The sequence below is a fragment of the Oryza glaberrima genome, chromosome 10 (genome assembly GCF_000147395.1).
Source record: "Oryza glaberrima chromosome 10, OglaRS2, whole genome shotgun sequence".
Classification (NCBI taxonomy): domain Eukaryota; kingdom Viridiplantae; phylum Streptophyta; class Magnoliopsida; order Poales; family Poaceae; genus Oryza; species Oryza glaberrima.
In genome coordinates, this window is record NC_068335.1 from 20,989,248 (window position 1) to 21,009,899 (window position 20,652).

Sequence of the window (20,652 nt, forward strand, 5' to 3'; positions counted from 1 at the left end):
GTTTTGCGAGTTTGAGAAGTATGCGCGTAAATAAAAAGATGGAGATGAGTTGGGAAGGAAGGGGAAGAAGCTGAGAATCGTGTGTGATTTTGCTGGGTGCTGGATATTGTAGAGATGGGGACAGCTACCGGCTGCTGTCACTTGGCCTCCTTGCGTTGGCTTGAGTCCCTTCATGAGCTTTGACTCTTTTTCATTCCTCATCTCTTCCTTTCGAAAGATTCTTCTTGTAGGCCATTTTCAATCTAAGATATTAGACGTAGTTTTCATAAACTCCACGTCATCAATAAACTAGGGCCAGACATTACTTTTTCAATACAAGTATCACTATTTTATACTTAAATTTAATGCTATTTATCTCACATATGTCTTAGATGTTGTGTAGAAACCATATCTCATGCAAGACATGGTTTTCTTTTCTTTCCTCATTTATTCACTTGCCACATCATTTTTAATCCTAGGTGGCAGCTTATTTAATGCTATGGACACCATCCTAGTCATTGGGTTGAAAATGACCTTAGCGACTTTCAGATAAACACTATGTAAACACTCCGAGGATACTTACATCGTTTCAAAATAAATCAACATTTATACACACAAATCTAACACACATGTTATATTCAAATTCGTGTATAAAAGCTATTTTACCTTTTAAAGAAAAAGTTGGTTGACAAAGAGAGTAGAACAACCGGTTATAATTAATCCAGACCTTTAACATATCGTGTGATATAGTCCAGACAAATAAAGGGGAAAATAAAGTCTCTATAGCAACGTCGAAATTCTTCGTGGTCATCAGGGGTGCTTCCTGGCCACGACTATTTGCAACTACAAAAACGTTTTGTTTCAATGATTCTATATATGGAAAAACTTTAGCCTTTTTTTCTGAGGTTTATATTAAAAGAAAACTTTAATATGTATAATTGCATAAACATTTTTCAATCCGGGCCAGTTTTGAGGTCGGCATGAGAGTGAAATCGGCCAGGCTTGCACGTGCCCACATAACTTTGTTGATGTGCACACACACCTGTTTTGTGATAGACAAGCGGGCCATGTGTTAGCCTCCATTATTAGTACGCCATATATGCTGTCCTGTTCAACCACACATGTGAAATGGTCCTGTGTTAAGGCAGTGCAGTACTATCTGCAGCTAAATCTCATCTAAAAAATGCAGCTCTCCATCTCATTTTCGTACATACCAATGTCAATTATTCCCCATTAGTAGTAGTACCATCCTGGAATTAATAGCCAAACATGAGACTTTTTTGTGGGTTTTTTTCCATACATGCATGATGTGATCTAGAACCAAACCTTAATTAATCAAACCCTAATTATTAGTACTACTAGTAATGTATGAACATTTTATATATTTTTACACCGACCTAGTATCCCAAGAATTCTCAGTTGTCAGTTTTATTTCGTACATGCTGATGTCAATTCTCCATTAGTACTGGAGTATATTGGAACAACAAATAATTAGGAGACTGACTTTTTGGTGTGTTCTGATGCATGATTCATGTGACTATAACCAAACCTTAATTAACCAAACCCTAATTTATTACTCCCATGTGAACATTTTTGCATACCCTATCAAGGAAAAGAAAATATCAAGCGAAGAACGTTATACTATTTACTTTTACACATCTAATCAGAAAAAGATTCTCAATTATCTATCACCCATGGAGAACTATTGTAAGATTACTTTTACACACCTAAAATAGTTCTCAATTATTAATCGGCTAATCGCTCGTAAAGAACCGTCATAGAATTGCTTATGGTGACTTTGGTCTGAACCGAATAATGATTCCAACAATTTTGGATGTTTATTTCTCATATATACAGATGATAAATATTAACTTGACAAATACTACCCCATCCCATAAAAAACTAACCTAGTACCGGATGTGACATATTCTAGTACGATTGAATTTGGACATACGTAGAATATGTCACATCCAGTCAGACGTAAGGAGTAGCCAATAGATAAAGATTTTTTTTCAACCAGGATATGGTTTGCACCCAAAGCCTTTTTAATCAATCGCAGTTGCGAGCCACATATCGCAGCCAGGGAGACAGACCAATGTCACTAACACCAGACAATAAAAAGCTACTCCTTCAATGACAATGAATGACTAATATACCCCTCGCTCCCCTTCCTCATCTGTTACTAGTGTTGTCTCTCTTCTCCTGGGTATCGCATTTATATTTCATAGTGAAGATGGCCGTATATGATATAGTTTGTTCATCATAAAATAATCTATAATTAATTCACCATAGTTTAATAGGGGTTAGGATAATATAATTAAGGTAGTGGATACCTAGAAGATTTACCTCTATAATAATGTTTAGTAGAAAAGAGCATTAGATAACCACGATGTAATTTTACTTCAATTCTATTCATGTTTAGTATACACTTAACATATGCAGTACATACTTACAACAAAGGACCTAGCTCCGGGCACTTTGATACTATCGAGAGACCACTTCCTGTTGGTATACCAGCGTAGGTTATGGCATTTACGCACTTTTACGTCATACCTGAATATGGAGGAATACAAAGAACAAATAGGACTATCACTACATGCCTCCTACCTCACTTTTCGTGGGGCACACCCACATCCAACAAACATTTATCTAATCTAAGCATCATGCTTGTGCTAGTAAATAATATCAGTAACTCCCTTGGGACTCCCACCCTTCGAATGGTCACATTTGAGTTAGAGCAACCTATAAAGGTCATTGGACCGTTACCGTAGCATGGATCAACTAGCCTAGGATGAAGCAGATAAGAAGCATATACTTCCCATAGAACATGTATTCAATAAAGAAAGACATAGGTTATGAGCATAAATAAATAAAGAATATAATTCTATTAATTCAACTACAGTTTACAAGAAGAGTAAACTACTAAAGACATATCCGAAACTCCGAGAAAACAATAGGACTAAAGCTCCTAAGTTTTATTTCTACTAAACTATAGAGAATGCATTATGAGATAGAGAGAAAGAATTGCTCCTTGATTTGTGTATTGTGAAGTAAGAAGCTCAACTACTTTAAGTAGGTAGCTTATAATGGCTAGGAAGGTCGGTAACTCCCATGATCGTCATTCGGAGCCAACCAAGAGTTGCCACGCGGAGGGTGGAGATGAGGGGTGCCGAAGGCGGTTCGGCTGAACCCTCGACACCACCTCTCTTCACCGCCTTTTCACCAGGGACTGATAGGTGAGCCTCTACGATGATTTCCGGTAGTTTGGTCCCACTATAGGTCGGTTTGAGCTGAAAATTTCCAAAATCAGATTGAACATTCCGAAATATCATTGTAAACTACCACATAAGTCGCTCGTCTTAAACTTTAATAAAAGTTTTACATTCTGATATTTCAATTTTTTTTACCACAATTGAGAAGTTTTCATCCCAAGGGTATTTCGGCCATTAGGATATAAAACTGTATAGTAACTGGGACAAAATTATATAGTTGTAATAAATAACGAAGGCTAACCGCCGCCGCCCTCGCGTATCTCCCCCCTTTCCCTCGGCGTAAAAGAAAATCTCCCGGTCTCTCGTCTCCTCCGCTCCTTGCGCCATCTCGCCGCCGATCTCCATCGGGCGAGCAGAGCAGAGCAGGGGATCCTGGTGAGCATCCATCCGCATCCTCTTTCCGATTCATCTCTCACTCCCATCGGGAGTGCCTTTTGTCTCGAATTAACCCTAGTTTCTTCTCTTCTAGATCTGGAAGAAGCTCCTTCTCTTAATTTCAGAGCCTTAAAACCTTAATACGAGTAACAGTTTGTTGTTTGTTCATCCAAAAGTTTGGGGTTGAACTGAATCCCCATGCCCTCACCTGGTACTAATAGCAGCAGCAGCTTCTGTTTAGGAGGAGGCTAGGAAAAAAAAAAAGGAGGATTTTTTTTTTTTTTTTGCGGGGGTTCAGCTGAACAACCCCCATGCATCACGTTAGGTCCGGGCTGGGAAGCCCAGATGCTTCCAGCAATTCTAGTAAGCGGAAGAGGGGCTCCTGCTTCGCGGAGCGGAATATGGATGGTAGGAATTCGATCCGGATAAAGCCCGACGTCGGCGTCGGCGCGCGGGAGAAATGCGGCGGGGGTGGCGGGCATCGCTACGTGATCGATTTGGAGAAGCCGGCGACGTCCGACGATGATGTGGAGTTTGTTTCTTATACCGGGTTTGGCAACCGGTCTCAGGACCGCCGCTATGCTTCGGCGGAGAATTGCTCGACCGCGGGATCCAGTCAGCTCTGTGTGGAGCGGAATGCTTCGCGTGTAAGCCCTGGTGAGTTCTGAATTTGCTCCTCCTCCTCCTCCTCCTCCTCTTGTTTATTATATAGTTAGTTAGTAAATGTAGTGTCTTGTGCAGCTTCTGAGTGTTTATGTTTAATTGTTTGGATAATTCGTAGTGGAAATATACTGCTTGGGTATTTCACAAATGCGCTTGTTAGTTACACATATCTGATCTTCTTATTCTAGTACAGCCTATTTACTGTATATGACTGTCCACTGGTATTAAACGTATGCGCTTCTCACTTGTGCTTTGATGGAAAATATACTCAAAGATCATAGCAGTTAGATTAATGCTTGCATGACAAAGCGGGTGCTACTATTGTATTGGTGTTCATTATTGACGCGGAGATACATGGTGTAGTGTAAATTGCTACAAATTGATGATGCATTTGCTAGATATCGGTAGAATCAGTGATCTCTACTTGGTGTTATGGCTTCTCCTTTTCCCTCGAACAGAGCTTTATAAACTACATAACAGTATTAGGAATGCAATGCTCAAGTGTATGGTTAACAAATACCACAGCCTGATTATGCCAAACAAAGCAATGGACTATGTTAACAGTCTGATCAATTTCATGAGCTACCTTGTTCCATCAACACCATCATCTCTTGCAGGGGCGGAGCCAGCATTTTGAGTCACTAGGGTCATGGCTTTTACTTTTATTTATGTCGTGTTTGAAACTATATTTATTCTCGAAGCTAGATATTTTTAGCTCAAAATTCTTTTGGAGCTAGAGCTATGAGTAAGTTGGGATTGTTCCATTTTGCTAAAAATAAATGTTTAAAGTCTATTCTATAAGAATTTCTGAGGTTTTTAAGGTCTAAAAATTTAAAAGTTATGACCATATACAATCGGGCATAACAACCATGTGCTTTTTCAGACATACAAGTATGTTCTGAAAGTTGTTTATTATTCCATCTGTCTCAAAATACAACTACCTACGTCTCTTTAAGAGATTAATGTTAGGGTGTGAAATAATTGTGATTGGTTGGAAAAAAAGTAGGTGAAAAAAATTATATCGGGGAATATTGTGATTGGAGATGGGATGGTTCATAGAAAATAGCTATATTTTAAAGCAAATTTGAATATTGAGTAAATTGCACTTACGGTGCAACAACTTGGCAGGTGGGTGTAATTTGGTGCAATAACTTGAAAAATGACCGTTCTAGTGCAACAACTTGGTAGGAAGGTGCAATTTAGTATAAGAACTTTATAAGTGATCGTATAAATGCAACAACTTGTAAGGTAGATAGGATTTTGATACAATAAATTAAGAAGTTATGTGACAACTTAATTATTTAGAGTATTTTTTATATAAATTCAAATTTTTAAGTACTTATTTTGACAATATACTAGCATGGATTTATATAAATATATTTATATTTTTATCCTAATAACTAATAACTGAAAGTCAATTAAACTGGATTAAGAAATTATTATATTTCAGTTGATAATTGAGAAGGTGAAGAAAACAAAAAATTCTTAAAGGTAATTGGATGTAAATTGTATGTGCAACATAATTCTTAAAGATTAAATTCATATATAAGGTAATATCCGTATGATCAGTGTGTATTGGCATACTGACATCGTGAAAAATCTCATCTATCATATGCTTAGCTAAATTGATTCAATAAAATACTAAATTATTAAGTTCTTGTACTAGAACGCACCCACTTGTCAAGTTGTTGCACTCGGACGTTCAATTCTAAAGTTCTTGCACTATATTGCACCCACCTGCTAAGTTGTTGTATCGTGGGTGCAATTTACTCTTGAATCTTAGAAGTAACATATTTTGAGACAGAGTGAGTAGCTTAAAAAAACACATCTAGTAGTTGATTAGCAAAACTTCAGGCCTAATGCATTGATATACATAGCACATAGCTAAAATAAGTAGTTGGTTAATAGATCAAATATGTCTAATTGCAGCATTAGTAGCGGATTGACAGTAGCATAACACAGCTAACAAATTATGATTCCAAAGAAAGAAACTGTACAATTGTTTCAGCTTTCCTGAGCTCCAGCAGTTTATCCGGCTGGCCGGGGTCATTAAGCTTTTGCTACTGGGGTCATTAGCTAGAAAATAATGAACAATTCACTTGATAGATCGAATGCCATCGGGGTCTAATGACCCCAATGATAATACTGCAGCTCCGCCCCTGATCTCTTGCAGAATGAAATTCCATCTTGATCAGTCATCTTGTCTAGTATTCAACACTGCTATAATATATGCACTTGCAACCAACCTGTGATTTGTACACCAATTCACCAAAAGAATCTAAAATAGGCATATGTGAAAAAGGTTCTGTGATCAAATATATGTGCATCGCACAAAAAGGACAAGTTGTAGATGCATCTTTTGTGATATAACTTTCTTTGTTTTTGCAGAGCACATAGGATCTTTTTCTCTCTTATGATTATTTACAGGTGCACATGTTCAAACATACTGGGCATCATTTTTTTAATAATACTGACAACATAATAATAGGTGTTCATCAAGTGTTATCTACTTGTAGAAACTTTGACAATTATGCTCACATAATGGGTGCATATAAACTTGAGTTTGTAAGGTTGCAGTTTTTTTTTTTAAAAAAAAATCACAGATATGCAAGTCATGCCTTTTTTAGCTCCTAATAGCTTAAGCTCATTTCTTTTGTAATAAAGTTGTGTTGCATGTCAGCTCCACTGGACCTATAATAATTTGAAATTTGGTTTATGATAAACCAAGAATAGGGATGACATATCTTTTAAGCAATCATGCAGGAGACTCTCTATTAAACTTAACAAAAGAGAGGTAACTTGCAAGAAACCAAAATGTGGTTTTAAGGTTTCAAAAAAGAGGGCAGACTGTGATGTTGTCAAGATGGTTTACGGCGAGGCATTTCTCTGCTCTAGTACTTCTGAATACATCTGTGCCCTAACTAAATTTCCACAACTTATTCATGTGGGAGAGGATGCTCTCTTCAGCATCATTGATGATTTGGACCTTTAGTGCCACTAATTGTTGCAAATTTGACATGGCCATAAACAACATGTGGTTGTTGGAAACAATTTACTTGTTTTATTCTTCTGATGGACGTCTGCTGTATGGGTTTCTTCACTGAAATCTCTAGTAATCCTACAACTTTACCTGGTCATCGAGCATTCATATAACTGTTCAACCCTGATGGTTTTCAGGTTCAGTTGGTTCGAGTGATACTCCGGACTGCCAGTCACCTATCAAGCCTGATAATTCAGAATCCAGGCATTTGCTGATCGACCTGAATGTACCTCAAGAAGAAAGTCTACATGTTTTCTATGCTCCATCTCAAATAACTTGTCCAACTTTAGTTAATTCTTCGTCATCACACCCTGGAGAATTTTGGAATGGCTCCAGCAATGTTTACAAAAAGGAATGTGGTTCTGGTGTTGGATCATCAAAAGGATCTTCCATTACGGTGGTTGCACCCAGCTCTGCTCCTGATAGTTCGAGGGAAGTTGTGGCTGCATACCAATTTCATGATCCTAAGAATTTGCATGGTAATATACATGCAAGAGAAAACAGCCAGCATGAACATGCAGTGGATAAGTTATGTGGATCAAGCAGTCAATATTTCTTGCCACAGCAAAGATTTTCTGTCAGTTCCTGCGGCAGAAATGACTCATCTTCGGCCTTACAAAAATCAGGTGACAACCATGTTGCCTGCCAATCAGGACAACCACCTCTGGCTGTGCATACTGAGCTCCAACATGACACTTCTATTGTAATATCCAGTGGTGAAGAGAAGGTCCTTTTTGACCTTAATGTGCCAGCTGAAAGCATTGACATGGAATCAACAATAACCAGTAATAGTTTTAGAGATAAGCTAGTGAAAAATGATGGAAGTGAAGAAACAGTAACCGATCATTCTTTCTCCAAGAGAAACGGTGTGCATGCTGAAACTTCTATAGAAGAACGAACTGTTGGAGAACATCATATATCAGTCAGCAAGGATGGAAACACCACATTTTTCCAAGAATCAATAAATAATGAAATTGATAAGGCGCAGTCTTCAGACCTTATAAGTGTTAGCAGCAAACATTTGATTGCAGAAACTCCTCATGTTGACAATATTGTGTGTCCAGAACTGCGAGCATCTCCTGATGGAGCATCAAGTCCTCAAGAGACCTTGATAGGCAATTGTGACAAAATGGTTTGTATTGCAGCTGAGACACTCGTTTCCATTTTCTCAAGTTCTGCATGTACTACAGATTGCCCAGGAACTGACAGTCAGACAGCAGCTGAGGATGTAAACGATGAACCGCAGCACTCGTTGGATTCCTATGAGGAAATTGTATTGAATGTAGAAGAGATCAGAGATGACGGGGAATCCATCCCTGTGATTCCACCTGATAAGGATGGACCGTCTTGTGGGATCAAGCTAAGAAGAGGAAGAGGACTGAGAAATTTTCTGAGGGAGATAATGCCTGGACTTGTTTCTCTTTCACGGCATGAGATATGCGATGATTTGCATGCTATAGGTTACGAGCCCCGGAAAACTCGATCTAGGAAAACTTTTGGGGCTCAAGGTTCATCTTCAACTAGAGGAAGGCCGCCCAAACATCGTCCCACTGCCAGGAAATGATCGACAGCATTTCAAGTTCATACTAGGATGCCACGAGACGAGCAATTCAGAAGATGAAATATAATTTTAACCTTGTGAATATTCATGTGTGTTATGCGCATCTTCAAACTCGGTTTGTTACTAGTCACTAAATTGAGGATATTTTCTTTATTCCTTTTACCTCTTGGGAGTGCTGTGGGCCGTTAGCTTCAAATTTGAGTTCAGCATTGGCAATGAAGGCATAGTCATACCATTATAAAATCTCAGAATTTTGATCTTTTAAGTATTAACCCTTTCCTAAGAATCTTAAGTACTCGTGATCTGATTCCGATGAGGATTTTAATTTTAAAAGTCAAACTTTGTATGCTTAAATAAACAGTAGTTAATATACAGGTATATTTGCTGTATATAAAAATAAAAATTGTACCAATAGATTCATATTTCAAAACGCATTCACACAATATTGGTTTTGTAGATATTAAGAATTACATTTTATGAGAAATCATTGGGCAAAGTTTAGTTTTCAAGACTTTCTACAATTAAAATACACCTTATAAAAATGAACGGAGGCACTGTTTGTTTTTTTTTATCATAATATGCCTTTTTTTTTTTCTCTTGAAACATATGTGGAGTTACTGAGTCAGTGAGAGTATTGTTTCTCAGGTGATATGCATCACAGCCCTGTGGATCAATTCTAATGCTGTCTGTTACAGCTTGCAATGATGAGACCTGGGCTCGGGCTGTGCTGATGGTCCCAAATTTCCTGTGCAAGACATTACTAATCAGTTTTTGCATGCAAATTTCACACTCCAGAAGAAAGCAAAGCATTTGTTTCTCCTGTGGTTCATTTGATCTTTGACCCCATTGATGAGCAAGTGCAGAGATCATAATGCCCGGTGTCACGGGACATCAGATCGAAGGTCAGTTCCATGAGATCAGCAGCAATTGAGTAAAATTTATGATGCATCCAGTTATATTTAACACCATGCTCACCAGTGTTCAGCTAGAATCTGAGTGACCTCATACACCTACTGCCTTTACAATTCACCCCAAATCCCCAAGAATCCAGGTTGCAGCAGCTATGGTGGTACATAATCCAGCCTGCAACAAATAGAAGCTTTGCTGATTGTTCTAAAATTTGGGTAGATCACCCAGAATCTTCTAGCCCTATCGTTTGGCCTAAACAGCTAAAGAATAAGCCAAAATTTGAATTTTTGAACTTGATTTTGAAGTTAATTTTGAAATGCTTTTAACATAATTTTTGTTAATGTTGGCTTTTAAGTCGCTACGAACAAATCTACAAAAGTTTTACTTATAAATTAATTTTAATTTTCTAATAAGCCAAATAAGCCATTTTGGGCCAAATGGGCAACCGATGGGAGCCTTCTTATCTCGATTTAGAGGATGAATTGATCCCATTATCCAAAAAAAAAAAAAAACTATGTTTTGGGACGGAGGAAGTATATCTGTACACAAGGCTTAAGCTTCATGTTCAGTAAACTGATCAGTGCAAGAAAACTTCAGAAAGTGTTAGACATACATTAGTGCCACTGGTGTGCACAAGGAAGAAGAAATGATTTGCTACTGTTGGAGAAGACCTAAGATCTCACCATGATGGCCTGAGCTACTTGTAGAAGTAGAAGTATACTAAAGCCTTTATGACCTTTGCATTGGCCATCTAGTCGGTCTAGTAATAAAGGTTTGGCCATGGTCGGTGGGCAAAGGCAAGTGCTTGCACATCCTGCATCATTGTTAGATTTACTCCTGTTGTCAGATGGACATGCATCCCCTCTCACTCCCCATGATCATCATCACATCAGATGATCAGATCGGGTTCAGAGCTAGCCCAATCTTCAGGGAGACCTGATATGGCCAAGCTAGTCAAACAGCCAAAGCATAGTACTCCCTCCATTCACAAATATAAATATAAGGATTTCGTTCACAAGTACAATATTTTTTTTTGTCATGCACGTCGATTGCCCTCCGTCCTTAAATACAAGGAATTTGTTCATAAGTATAAGGATTTCTACACAAATCGTTATATTTGTGTATAGAGGTAGCACTATTTCAGGTTTTCTTTGAATAAAAGGGTAGTATAGTAGTACTAGTATTTCAGCAAGGACATTCACTGTTAAGGCAGTCAAATGATCAAGGAGCCATACATCTAGAATACCTATAAAATGTGCAGATAGTGTATATACGGCTGTTTGCTGCAAATTGTACCAGCAACAGTAGCAATGTGGCATGATGATTGCAGAGGAGGAATGACTGGTGTGGGCTCCAGAGATCAATACAGAGACACCGGTAGGCTTGGATTGAAACAAAAGCAAGCCCAATGTTTATTACTGCATCTGTTTGACCACATGGAGATGTTCAGTTGAGGCAGGCAGTTAACCAGCCATTCAGGAGCCCTAGTATCTGAATCCTTTTTAATGGCAGGTCAAAGCTACAGTCTTACCTGTACTGGCAACAATTAGGCAACAATTTATACAGACATCAGCTGCAGCAATTACAGTGTTGCTTGCTGAAATGCTAGCAACATGCATGCATGGCGACCTTAATGGCATGTTGCCATGTTCCCAACCGGCAATACACAAAATGACATTCTTCCCTCTTTTGGACGCATGAATTTTACAGGATTTTCGTAAGATTTAGTTCGTCAGCTCAGACTGGAATATACTGGAATTACAACAATTTATAGGATTTGGTTCATTTGTTATGAGTTATGACTGAATATACTGGAAATGTAGTAATCTTATTACTGTATTTCTATCATCTTAGTACCGGCTTACTGCTTTACTGCATGCAGTGCCACGGGGCTACTGGACCATTCTTTTCAGGCCTGGAGTTTCTGAGTGTCAGTTAGGTCTAGTATTCATGGCATTGCAGCATTCACTGTTTCCAAAGGTGAGTTCTCCCTCGCAAAAAATGCTGCAATATTCAGAACACACATAAAAAACACTCCTTGAGAAAACAAGAAGAAAATTCAGAACTCGTCCTATTCACCATTCCCGAAAATTGACGCAAGAACAACAGTGCAAAATACACTTCTGTCTTACTCCGAAAATACCCTCTCTCCATTCAAAAAAACTCATGTGTACTCCCTTCATCCCAAAATATATAAAATTTTAGTTGGATGTAAATTATCTCAGTACTACAAATCTAGATAGGGATGTGTCACATACAACCAAAATCCCTTATATTTTAGGATGGAGGAATTATTTCTTATGTGATTAAGACTAAGGAGAAATTAACTCATCCAACGTGTATACAAGTAATAATTCGATGCATAAATTTAAAATGAATTGTATGCCTGCATGCAACGAGTATTAAGATGCATGCTTGGGTTCTGATGAATAATTTAATCTAAAACTATAAAACGAAAACACAATCTCTTCATTTAAGTTTTGGTTTTGGACACATCGAGACTATAAATATGATTATTTTATTTGAAAAACAAACTATACCTTAGCTAACACTTTTGGGCGAAGATAATAGCATTTTTTTTGTTAACATAGAAAAAATCACTATATTTTTGGATGGACTAGGATATATACCAAAAAGTTAGACGGAGGTAGTACCTGTAACCATCCAATCAATCATCCATTTGGAGGGAGAGAAGGAGAACGATGGTCCAGTAGTGTTGGCTACAGTGAGCTGGCTAATGGCCATGTCCTGAGTACTCTCTCACTCTTGTTAGGTGCTTTGATCACAAGAGACATTGTAACATGCCAATATAATCCACAGCCACCCCTACCCTGCAGCCCTACTACATGCAACAAGATCCAAATTAAAGAGACAAAGTGTGAAAATGTTGTGGCAGTATGCTGGGGCGGGTCCCACCTGTCAGCTATGGGACGCAACCATGAGAGGAAAAATCATGTCCTCTAAATAACTGCTCACAAGTCATGATCAGAAGAACAATGACAACTATGGGCTAACAACTCAGGACATGGATATTACAGTACTGGCTTGTCATGAAAAAAGCATCAATCAATTAATAGAAATCGTTATAGCATTAGGGGATGGTCTCCTGTTCCTGCACAATTAAGGCTGTCAACTTCTGATGGTCGTGTCAGATCTTTTTAAGCTTTGGTGTTAATTAGCATCTTATACCATGCGTGCACAAGATCTTGCAGAGTTTCCTTTTAGCTCTTCCGAACAATGAAGGTTTCTCTTGCAAGCAAGTAATGTTACTGATGGGGATTTTTTTTGTTGTTTCCTACAGTAGTTTTCAGCTGCATTGTCAAGCAAGAGTACTCCTTTCTGTTGCTTCTACCTCGCACATTCAATCCATATTAACATCTATAACCAATCTGTTGGTAGTTAACACAGCAGATGTACTCCATCCTTATCAGAAGAACCCTCTTATCACAATCAATGGTTTTTTTTCTTTAACTTGGCCATGTTCTTTCAATATTTTTCCTTCCAGATTTTTCTACAGATTATTTGCTCCACGTTTCTAAAAATACAATTTTTCAAAAAAAAAACTTTCTTCTACCATATTGCTATCTATTCTAAGATATTTGCAAACTTTTTTTTAAAAAAATAATTAATTGTGTTAATCATTGAACAATCCGTGTCAATAATCTAGGGAAAGGTTGCACCAAAATAGTTGAGCAAGGCCTTTTCTTGACGCGACACTTTTTCCAATTCCTACGAAAATTGAATTGATTCCTAAAAAATACCCTGCAGAGTGGAATTTCCTGTTCCATAAACATTATAATCATTGGCTGTGTGCGCCCGCAGAGGCCGGAAATATAAGATTTTCCATTATCCAAAAAAAAAAAACAAATACAATGCCTGAATATTATGCACAATATATCACTATTATATAGTATATACTAAAGTCAGCATCTTGTACAGCAATGCATGAGCATAAGGTAGCATAGCAAGCAAAGCCAAAACAGGGGTTGGAAGAGGAAGACAACAAATACAATAGCAAGGGTCCAAGAAGCTAGCATCCAAGAAGTACATTTTCCTCTTATCTCCCCCCTCTCCAAAAAACCAGAGAGAGCAGCCACGAGACCGGAAACTTTTGCTGCGGCTGGCTTCTCAAGATGTTGCCAACATCCTTTTATACCCTACCTGCCAAAAAAAAAAAATTTCTCTGCAATTGCATGCAGACGCAAACAAGCAAGCCCTCCCATGGCATTGGCAATCATACATTCATACCAGTACATGTTTGCATTGGTTGAGAGGAGAAGAGAACACACATGCTGTGACAAGAACACTTCAAACCTACGGCGACAAATCTCTCTGCCTCTCTGTCTGTCTCTGCCTGTGAGGGAAAAAAAAAGGAAAAAGAGAGGAAAAAGGAGAAAGAAACAACATATATTTTGCTGCACTGACACACATAGATGAAATTGCAGAGCAGAAGCAAAGAAGGCATCCAGATTACAGACATGCATGCAGGACAAGAGAAGGATAAAAAGAGAGATGTTTGAAAAATAAAAGCATTGCAAAATACCGTTTCTATATACCATTTCAACATTCAGAACAAAAAAAAAAAGAAGAAATGAGCAATCTTTTACTGTTTTACACACAGCTCTGTTACTACGTACTTGCAATCTTGCATCATTGCCATGGCAATGGCAATGGCGATGCAACTCTCTCGCCAAGAAAGTGAAAGGAGGGGAAAAGAGATTAAGAGGAAGAAGCTAAGGGATTAGTGCTAGTAGATTAACGAGTGGTTAAATACTGATGGGTGTTTGATGGCAATGGCGGCCATGGATGGATGGATTTGGCTAGACCTTGTAGATGATGAGGAAGCATGGGAGGACGGCGCGGCTGTCGAGGACGACGAGCTCGCCGTTGCCCATGTCGACGGAGTCGTAATCCGAGGCGTGGCGGGAATGGCCGTGCTGGTGCTGCGCGGAACGGACGCGGCCGGCGATGACGCGGCACACCAGCATCGCCCTGCGGCCCGAGCCGGCGCCAGCGCTGGCGTGCGCGGCGCCGCTCCCGGCGAACGTGCGCACCGCGGCGTCGGCGGCGCCGAGGCGGCAGGTGGCGACGCCCGCGCCGAACACCCCGCCGGGCCCCGCCGCCGCGCGGCACTGGAACCGCATCATCTCGTTGCCGTCGGCGCCGCACCGCGCGGCGGCGCCGTGGGCGCGCGCCGCCGCCCTGGCCTCCTCGAACCGCGCCACCGCCCGCGCCGCGCTGTGGACGCGGAACATCGCCTCCACCGTCGGCCCCGGCGCGGCGGCGGCTGCGGCGGCGGCGCCCCACCCCGACGAGAAGATGAGCTCCACCACCCGCCGCGACGAGTGCCCCTCGGGGAGCTCCGCCATCGTCAGGAACGCCGAGCTGACCGGCGCTGCCGCCGCGGAGGATGCGGCGGGCGACGACGGCATGAACGCCACCGACGCCGCCAACACCTGCTTCGGCTTCTTCTTCTTCGGCCTCGGCCTGGGCTCCCGCCGCGGCCGCTCCTCCTCCCGGCGAGGCTTCTTGGCGCTGTGCCGCACGAACGCCACCGAGTCCCTCACGTCATCCTTCGCCGCCGCGCACGACACCGGCGGCGACTGCAGCTTATTGCTCGGCGACGGCGCCACGACGGCGTCGGCCACGCCGTACGACCTGCAGCTCAGCGACCGCACCCACGCCGTCGCCATTGGCACGACGGCGAACGCACACACGCCCAGGACACGGACCTCGCCGGCGACGTCGTCGGCAGCGGCGGCGGTTGAGCTCGGCGTGGACGGATTGGTGGTGATGGCCGCGAGCTCTGGCTTAGCTCTGGGCGTTATTATGGGGGAGGGTGGATTTATTTGCTTCCTACCCTGTGCTGGGTCACTGTGCCACTGGCATTGCACTGCTTGCCTCCAAGCTCCCTCCCCTATCACACCCACACACTCCCAACCTCATCCCCAATGACAGGTGGGTCCCACCACTGAAGCTACATTGTGGGACCCAGTGGCAGTGAGTGGGCATTTTTGCAATAAGGTTTGTACTGCAGCTTTGGGTTGGGTACTCTTTTGAGCTGTGGTGTGGTGTACTGAATGAGAGAGATTTGATTTGGGATAAATCTTTTCGAAATTTGTTTTCATTTGGGCTCATGATTTGGGGGGAATGGGCCCATTTTTCTTTTTTTTGAGTGAAGTGTGGCAATGATCATTTGGATTTGGATGCCTTTAGGACCTGTTTAGATCCCCTAGTAAAATTTTTCACCCTGTCACATTGAATGTTTGGATACATATGTAAAGTATTAAATATAAAAAAATAACTAATTACACAGATTGCGTGTAAATTGTGAAACAAATCTTTTAAGCCTAATTGCTCAATGATTGGACAATGTGATACTATAGTAAATATTTGCTAATGACGGATTAATTAGGCTTAATAAATTCATCTCACGGTTTACAGGCGAATTCTATAATTTATTTTGTTATTAGACTACGGTTAATATTTCAAATGTATGTCTGTAAATCCGATGTGACACGCCAAAACTTTTTACCTCTGGATCTAAACACAGTCTTAGTCCAAGAATTTCTTCTCAGTACACTCTCTTTCTACTGGTTTTCTTTCTTTTCCTTTTGTTTCCTTCTTTTGTATCTTTCTATTTTTCTTTTGTGTTTTTCAGATCTCCTTTTTTGTGATGAAGCTGTGTGTGTGTTTGTGTGGTCGGTGTCTTTCATCTTTTTTCTGTGTGTGGATGTGGAGTCCAGTTTCTCCCTTGGTTGCAGGCACGCGTTTGATCTGTCTGTTCGTTCGTTCGTGGTGCTTCTGATTTCTCGTCAGAATTTGCAAAAAAGATGCATCTCTTTTTGTTATCTCTGTCTCTTCTTTTTCTTGCCATGCTAGTGACCACCACTTTTTGTTATTTATTTCACAACTATTAATTTTGTAGGAGCAAGAAGAGGACATGAACTCTTTTTCTGTTTTTTTCAACGAAAAACTTTGAATTGAAGAGGTACATATCACCTAAATGCTCATCATTTGCATTTACAGCGCGTCCAAAATTCAGCTTCGAACAGCTCGTCAATTGAAAGTAGTTAAAATTTCAGTTCGAATACGCCTGCATTTTTCCGGGGTTTCTTTATTAACTTCTACCGTGTAATCATTTCTGCATATGCGGCTCATTAAAATTGTCAGCAACGCGGCAATATGATTAATTTGACGGTTAGCATGTGTTAGCGCTGACCAGCAAAATAAAAATTCCCCCAAAATCGCACACCTATTTTGTTTTTTCCTCCGAATATTCGCATTATTCACGTTACAAACAATATGTTCAACACGCATGATTAATTAATTGGTTAACTAATCGGGTCAGATTTTCTGAGATTACGAACACAAAGATTCGATCTCTCTGAATCGAATTAATTTCCCTATTGCCCAGCATGCAGCTGCGACATCCCATTCGTCAACAACCACTTGGCCAACTGATCAAATCGTGTACTAATAATAGTTTATTAATTTTCCTATTTTTCTCTGAATTAATTGTGTGTTAAAGAGTTGACGTAGTTGACAAATGGAGGTCTCGAACTGCATGTGTAACATGACACTGAATTACCAGTCCACATTACTAAGCTTATTAGTTAACTTCTATACCTTGCAATTAACAAGTGCCTGGAGTCTCTGAACCGACGACAACCTAATTGCATCGCCAATATAATGTACTTCTACTCAACATATAACATGCAATTGCATACATGTTTTCAGATTTGCGACCCGATCATCTCTGCTGCTTATGCATAGAAAACTGACGAGATGTTTCTGCAGCTAACCAACGCGTTAATTAGTAGTTTAAGCTGACCCTGATAAGATGCAACTTAACTTACGAGACGCATTTGGACATGGAGCAGTTGCCATCATTCCATGGCTCTGCAACTGCTAGTACCGAGAAAGCTCATTTCAAGGGAAGACATTGCTGCATGGATGCATGATCAATATCGTCAGAAAAACTCACTCACTCACTCACTTCGACTCGATCAATCGATCGAATCCTCCTCCAATGCCTCGCCGCAAAGATCTCACCGAATCATTGCGGCATCAAGAACAGGAGAAAATGCACGCAGTGTTCTCAGCACGGTTCTATCATCTCGAATCCTCAATATAATTGTCCGAGTTCAGTAAAGCTTCAGTACGATTCTACTGCAATTTGTTTTTAGTTGTTGCTAATTCAATTGGTTGGTATCTTTGCCATTGGAGACATGTTTTAATGCAGTGATAGGCTCTGAAAGTGGCCTTCCAACTTATGCCACACCTAACATCGATCACTTCTTTACAATTCCTTCAGAATTCAGGCTCATCTTGACACCTCAAAAAAAAAAAAAAAACACTGACCAAAACATGTCGGTCTCTGAAAACCACAAGCTAAAAGAACCTGTCCTCTTGCAGATTGGATGGCATCTCTCTTATTACTAATCTTTTGCCCTCTTGTAGACTGATTGGCTGATGTGCAAGTCAGATGATGATCACCTGCATTTGCCAACGACGACCTAATCAAGAGTTTTTCCTAGCAGGGCAAGTATTCTTCAGAAAAGAGAATGTGTGCAAGTGTTAACATCAGGATGTTGTGGTCTGACCAAACAAACCAATATATGTATACAAGATTGATTCCAGCCAATGTGCTACACTTGTACAGCATCCCAGCTGCCTTTGCTTATGCTTGGTATCCAAGAGAAGTGTACTGTGCTAGCTAGCTAGCTGATGTACATGTACCAGCATATCTAATCTAATCTACTGTTTGATCAGCTTCTTTGTATACAATGCACTGGTCTTATTGTAGCAGAGTACTAACACTACAAGACAATTGTGTGTCAATGCCTTGGGGTAGTTGGATTGGATGGATGGTTCTGCACTTCAGCTTCTCCGTGGATACTGTAGTTTAACGAGGTTTGCTTACTGCTCCCCAGATTATCACACACTGATTGTCACTTCAGATATGGATAACCAGAGGTGAACAGTCAGGAAAAGTAACTAATTGAAGTAGTAGTACATAATGGCCGTTGCTTAGACAGAGAATTGGAGCGGTTAGCGAAAGCGTCGATGTCAGGTAAGACAAGAGGCATCCATCATCTATCGGTAAACGGGGAGCAAGTGCATGCATATGCTTCAACTCCTTTCACGGTAAGTAAATTAGATATGGGCTGGTAAAAACGAAGCAAAAGTTGGCATACACTAGCATTTCAGAAGCAGGTCAGGTTGCAAAAGTCCAACGAGAAAGGCACCAACTTTTGCATTTTTTGACACATACAGAGAGAGATTCGAGAGGGAAGAGGGAGCAAATGCTAGAGGGCAGCAGATGGGATGGGAATATTCAAAAGATACACAAGTAATATAAAAAAAGAGAGAGAATGGAAAAGGAAGAGATTGTGAGATGGCAACAAAAGCAGAGCCTGGAAGGAAAGATCAAAAGATGCGAGCAAAGGCAGCAGCAGCAATAGTACTCCTACTCTTCAGTCTTCAGAACAGAAAAGAAAGCATCAGAATTTGGAACCAACTACCAGCACAGATTGTTAAAGAGGAGTGTATCCTACAGTACAGCATCTGTACATGTAATGAAAAATAAAATGTGCTTTATTTTTCCGCGTAAAAAAATTACACTAAAAAAAAGATTTATAGTTACACAACGCAATCAGCTAAACCGGCTTATGTCAGGGAAAGAGAGAAAAGGCAAAATAAAAAGCTGAAGCTTAGAAAATTACAACGGCTAAATACAAACTCCAAGCAGCGGAAAGGGTCCGAGCTACGCTATACTCCCAACAAGTCCTTAAAAACAGCAACGCCAGCTAAAGACCAAAGATAGCCCTCCTTGTGAATGGACTCCAGAACCAAAAATGTGCTTTAGATTTCGTGCCACTGTCTCACTGTCCCAGCCATGCAGTGGCTGCCGCCATTGGAGAGCATCAGAATACTTCTTCTTCTACTACAAATAGTGGCAGCAACAGTAGTAGGAGTACGTATGGAAATGGAGAAGGATATATGTAACTGGGGATTCCGAGGAGGACGGCGACGGCCGGGCAGTGGGCCGGCGGCGGCCTGAATTTGGAGGCGACAGGCGAGCTCCTCCGGCCGGCACGCGGGTTGGTGGGGGGATCGCCTCGGAATTCGGGCCGAGCTGGCTTTTTTTGTTGGTGTTTTGGTTGGCCCAGCTACCACTCGTAATAAAGCTTAGTTTGCACCTTGCCTGCATGCATTGGGCTGCCTAAAGCCTTTTCTAGTGCTAATAGTACTGTCTAGTTTGGCTTGATCAGATCATCACTCCCAGACATCATTTCTGATCACCACTAGTACTCTTTGTACAAAAAAAGTATAAAAACCTAGTATCAGATTGGATAGGATAATCCCTAGTGCTTTCTAATTCGTAATACTACAAAATATCTAATACTATTTTTAGTGGGAGAGAGTACGCATTTTGTGTTGAAGATTAAGATTTTCGTAGGCACACTTTTCAAACTACTAAATGGTGTGTTTCGTGCGAAAACTTTTTATATGAAAGTCGCTCTAAAATATCATATTAATCTATTTTTCAAATTTATAATAATTAAAACTCAATCAATCTTACGTTAACAACACCTCGTTTTACGTAAAAAAATTAATATTTATCTTAAGAAAAGAACACCACCATACTCTTCTCTTTTTCTTTCTTGCATCTCATAGAAAACGTCCCATGTGAAATACTAGATCTCTCCTCCTTTGCTCATAGGTGAACTGATAACCTATTGTTGCATTTGTGCTACTGCAAAATTCAGCAGCACGCGTGCATGGTAACACCAAAACCGAGTTCATACTACGGACTTGTCATCTTTTTACATGCGAGCAGAGAGCTG

At 40.5% G+C, this 20,652-nt stretch overlaps 2 protein-coding genes across 2 annotated transcripts; one reads left to right on the top strand and one right to left on the bottom strand.

The window, feature by feature from the left end:
• Positions 1-3,491: 3,491 nt before the first annotated feature.
• Positions 3,492-9,052, top strand: LOC127752757 (uncharacterized). The gene is made up of 3 exons (XM_052278167.1): positions 3,492-3,626; positions 3,721-4,283; positions 7,467-9,052. The coding sequence occupies exons 2-3, from the start codon at positions 3,938-3,940 to the stop codon at positions 8,891-8,893; spliced, it is 1,773 nt and encodes a 590-aa protein (XP_052134127.1). The 5' UTR covers positions 3,492-3,626; positions 3,721-3,937; the 3' UTR covers positions 8,894-9,052.
• A 4,644-nt stretch (positions 9,053-13,696) lies between these two features.
• Positions 13,697-15,644, bottom strand: LOC127752551 (uncharacterized). Its single transcript, XM_052277960.1, has one exon. It carries the CDS (start codon positions 15,490-15,492, stop codon positions 14,620-14,622), a length of 873 nt encoding a protein of 290 aa, XP_052133920.1. The 5' UTR covers positions 15,493-15,644; the 3' UTR covers positions 13,697-14,619.
• Between the last annotated feature and the right edge of the window lie 5,008 nt (positions 15,645-20,652).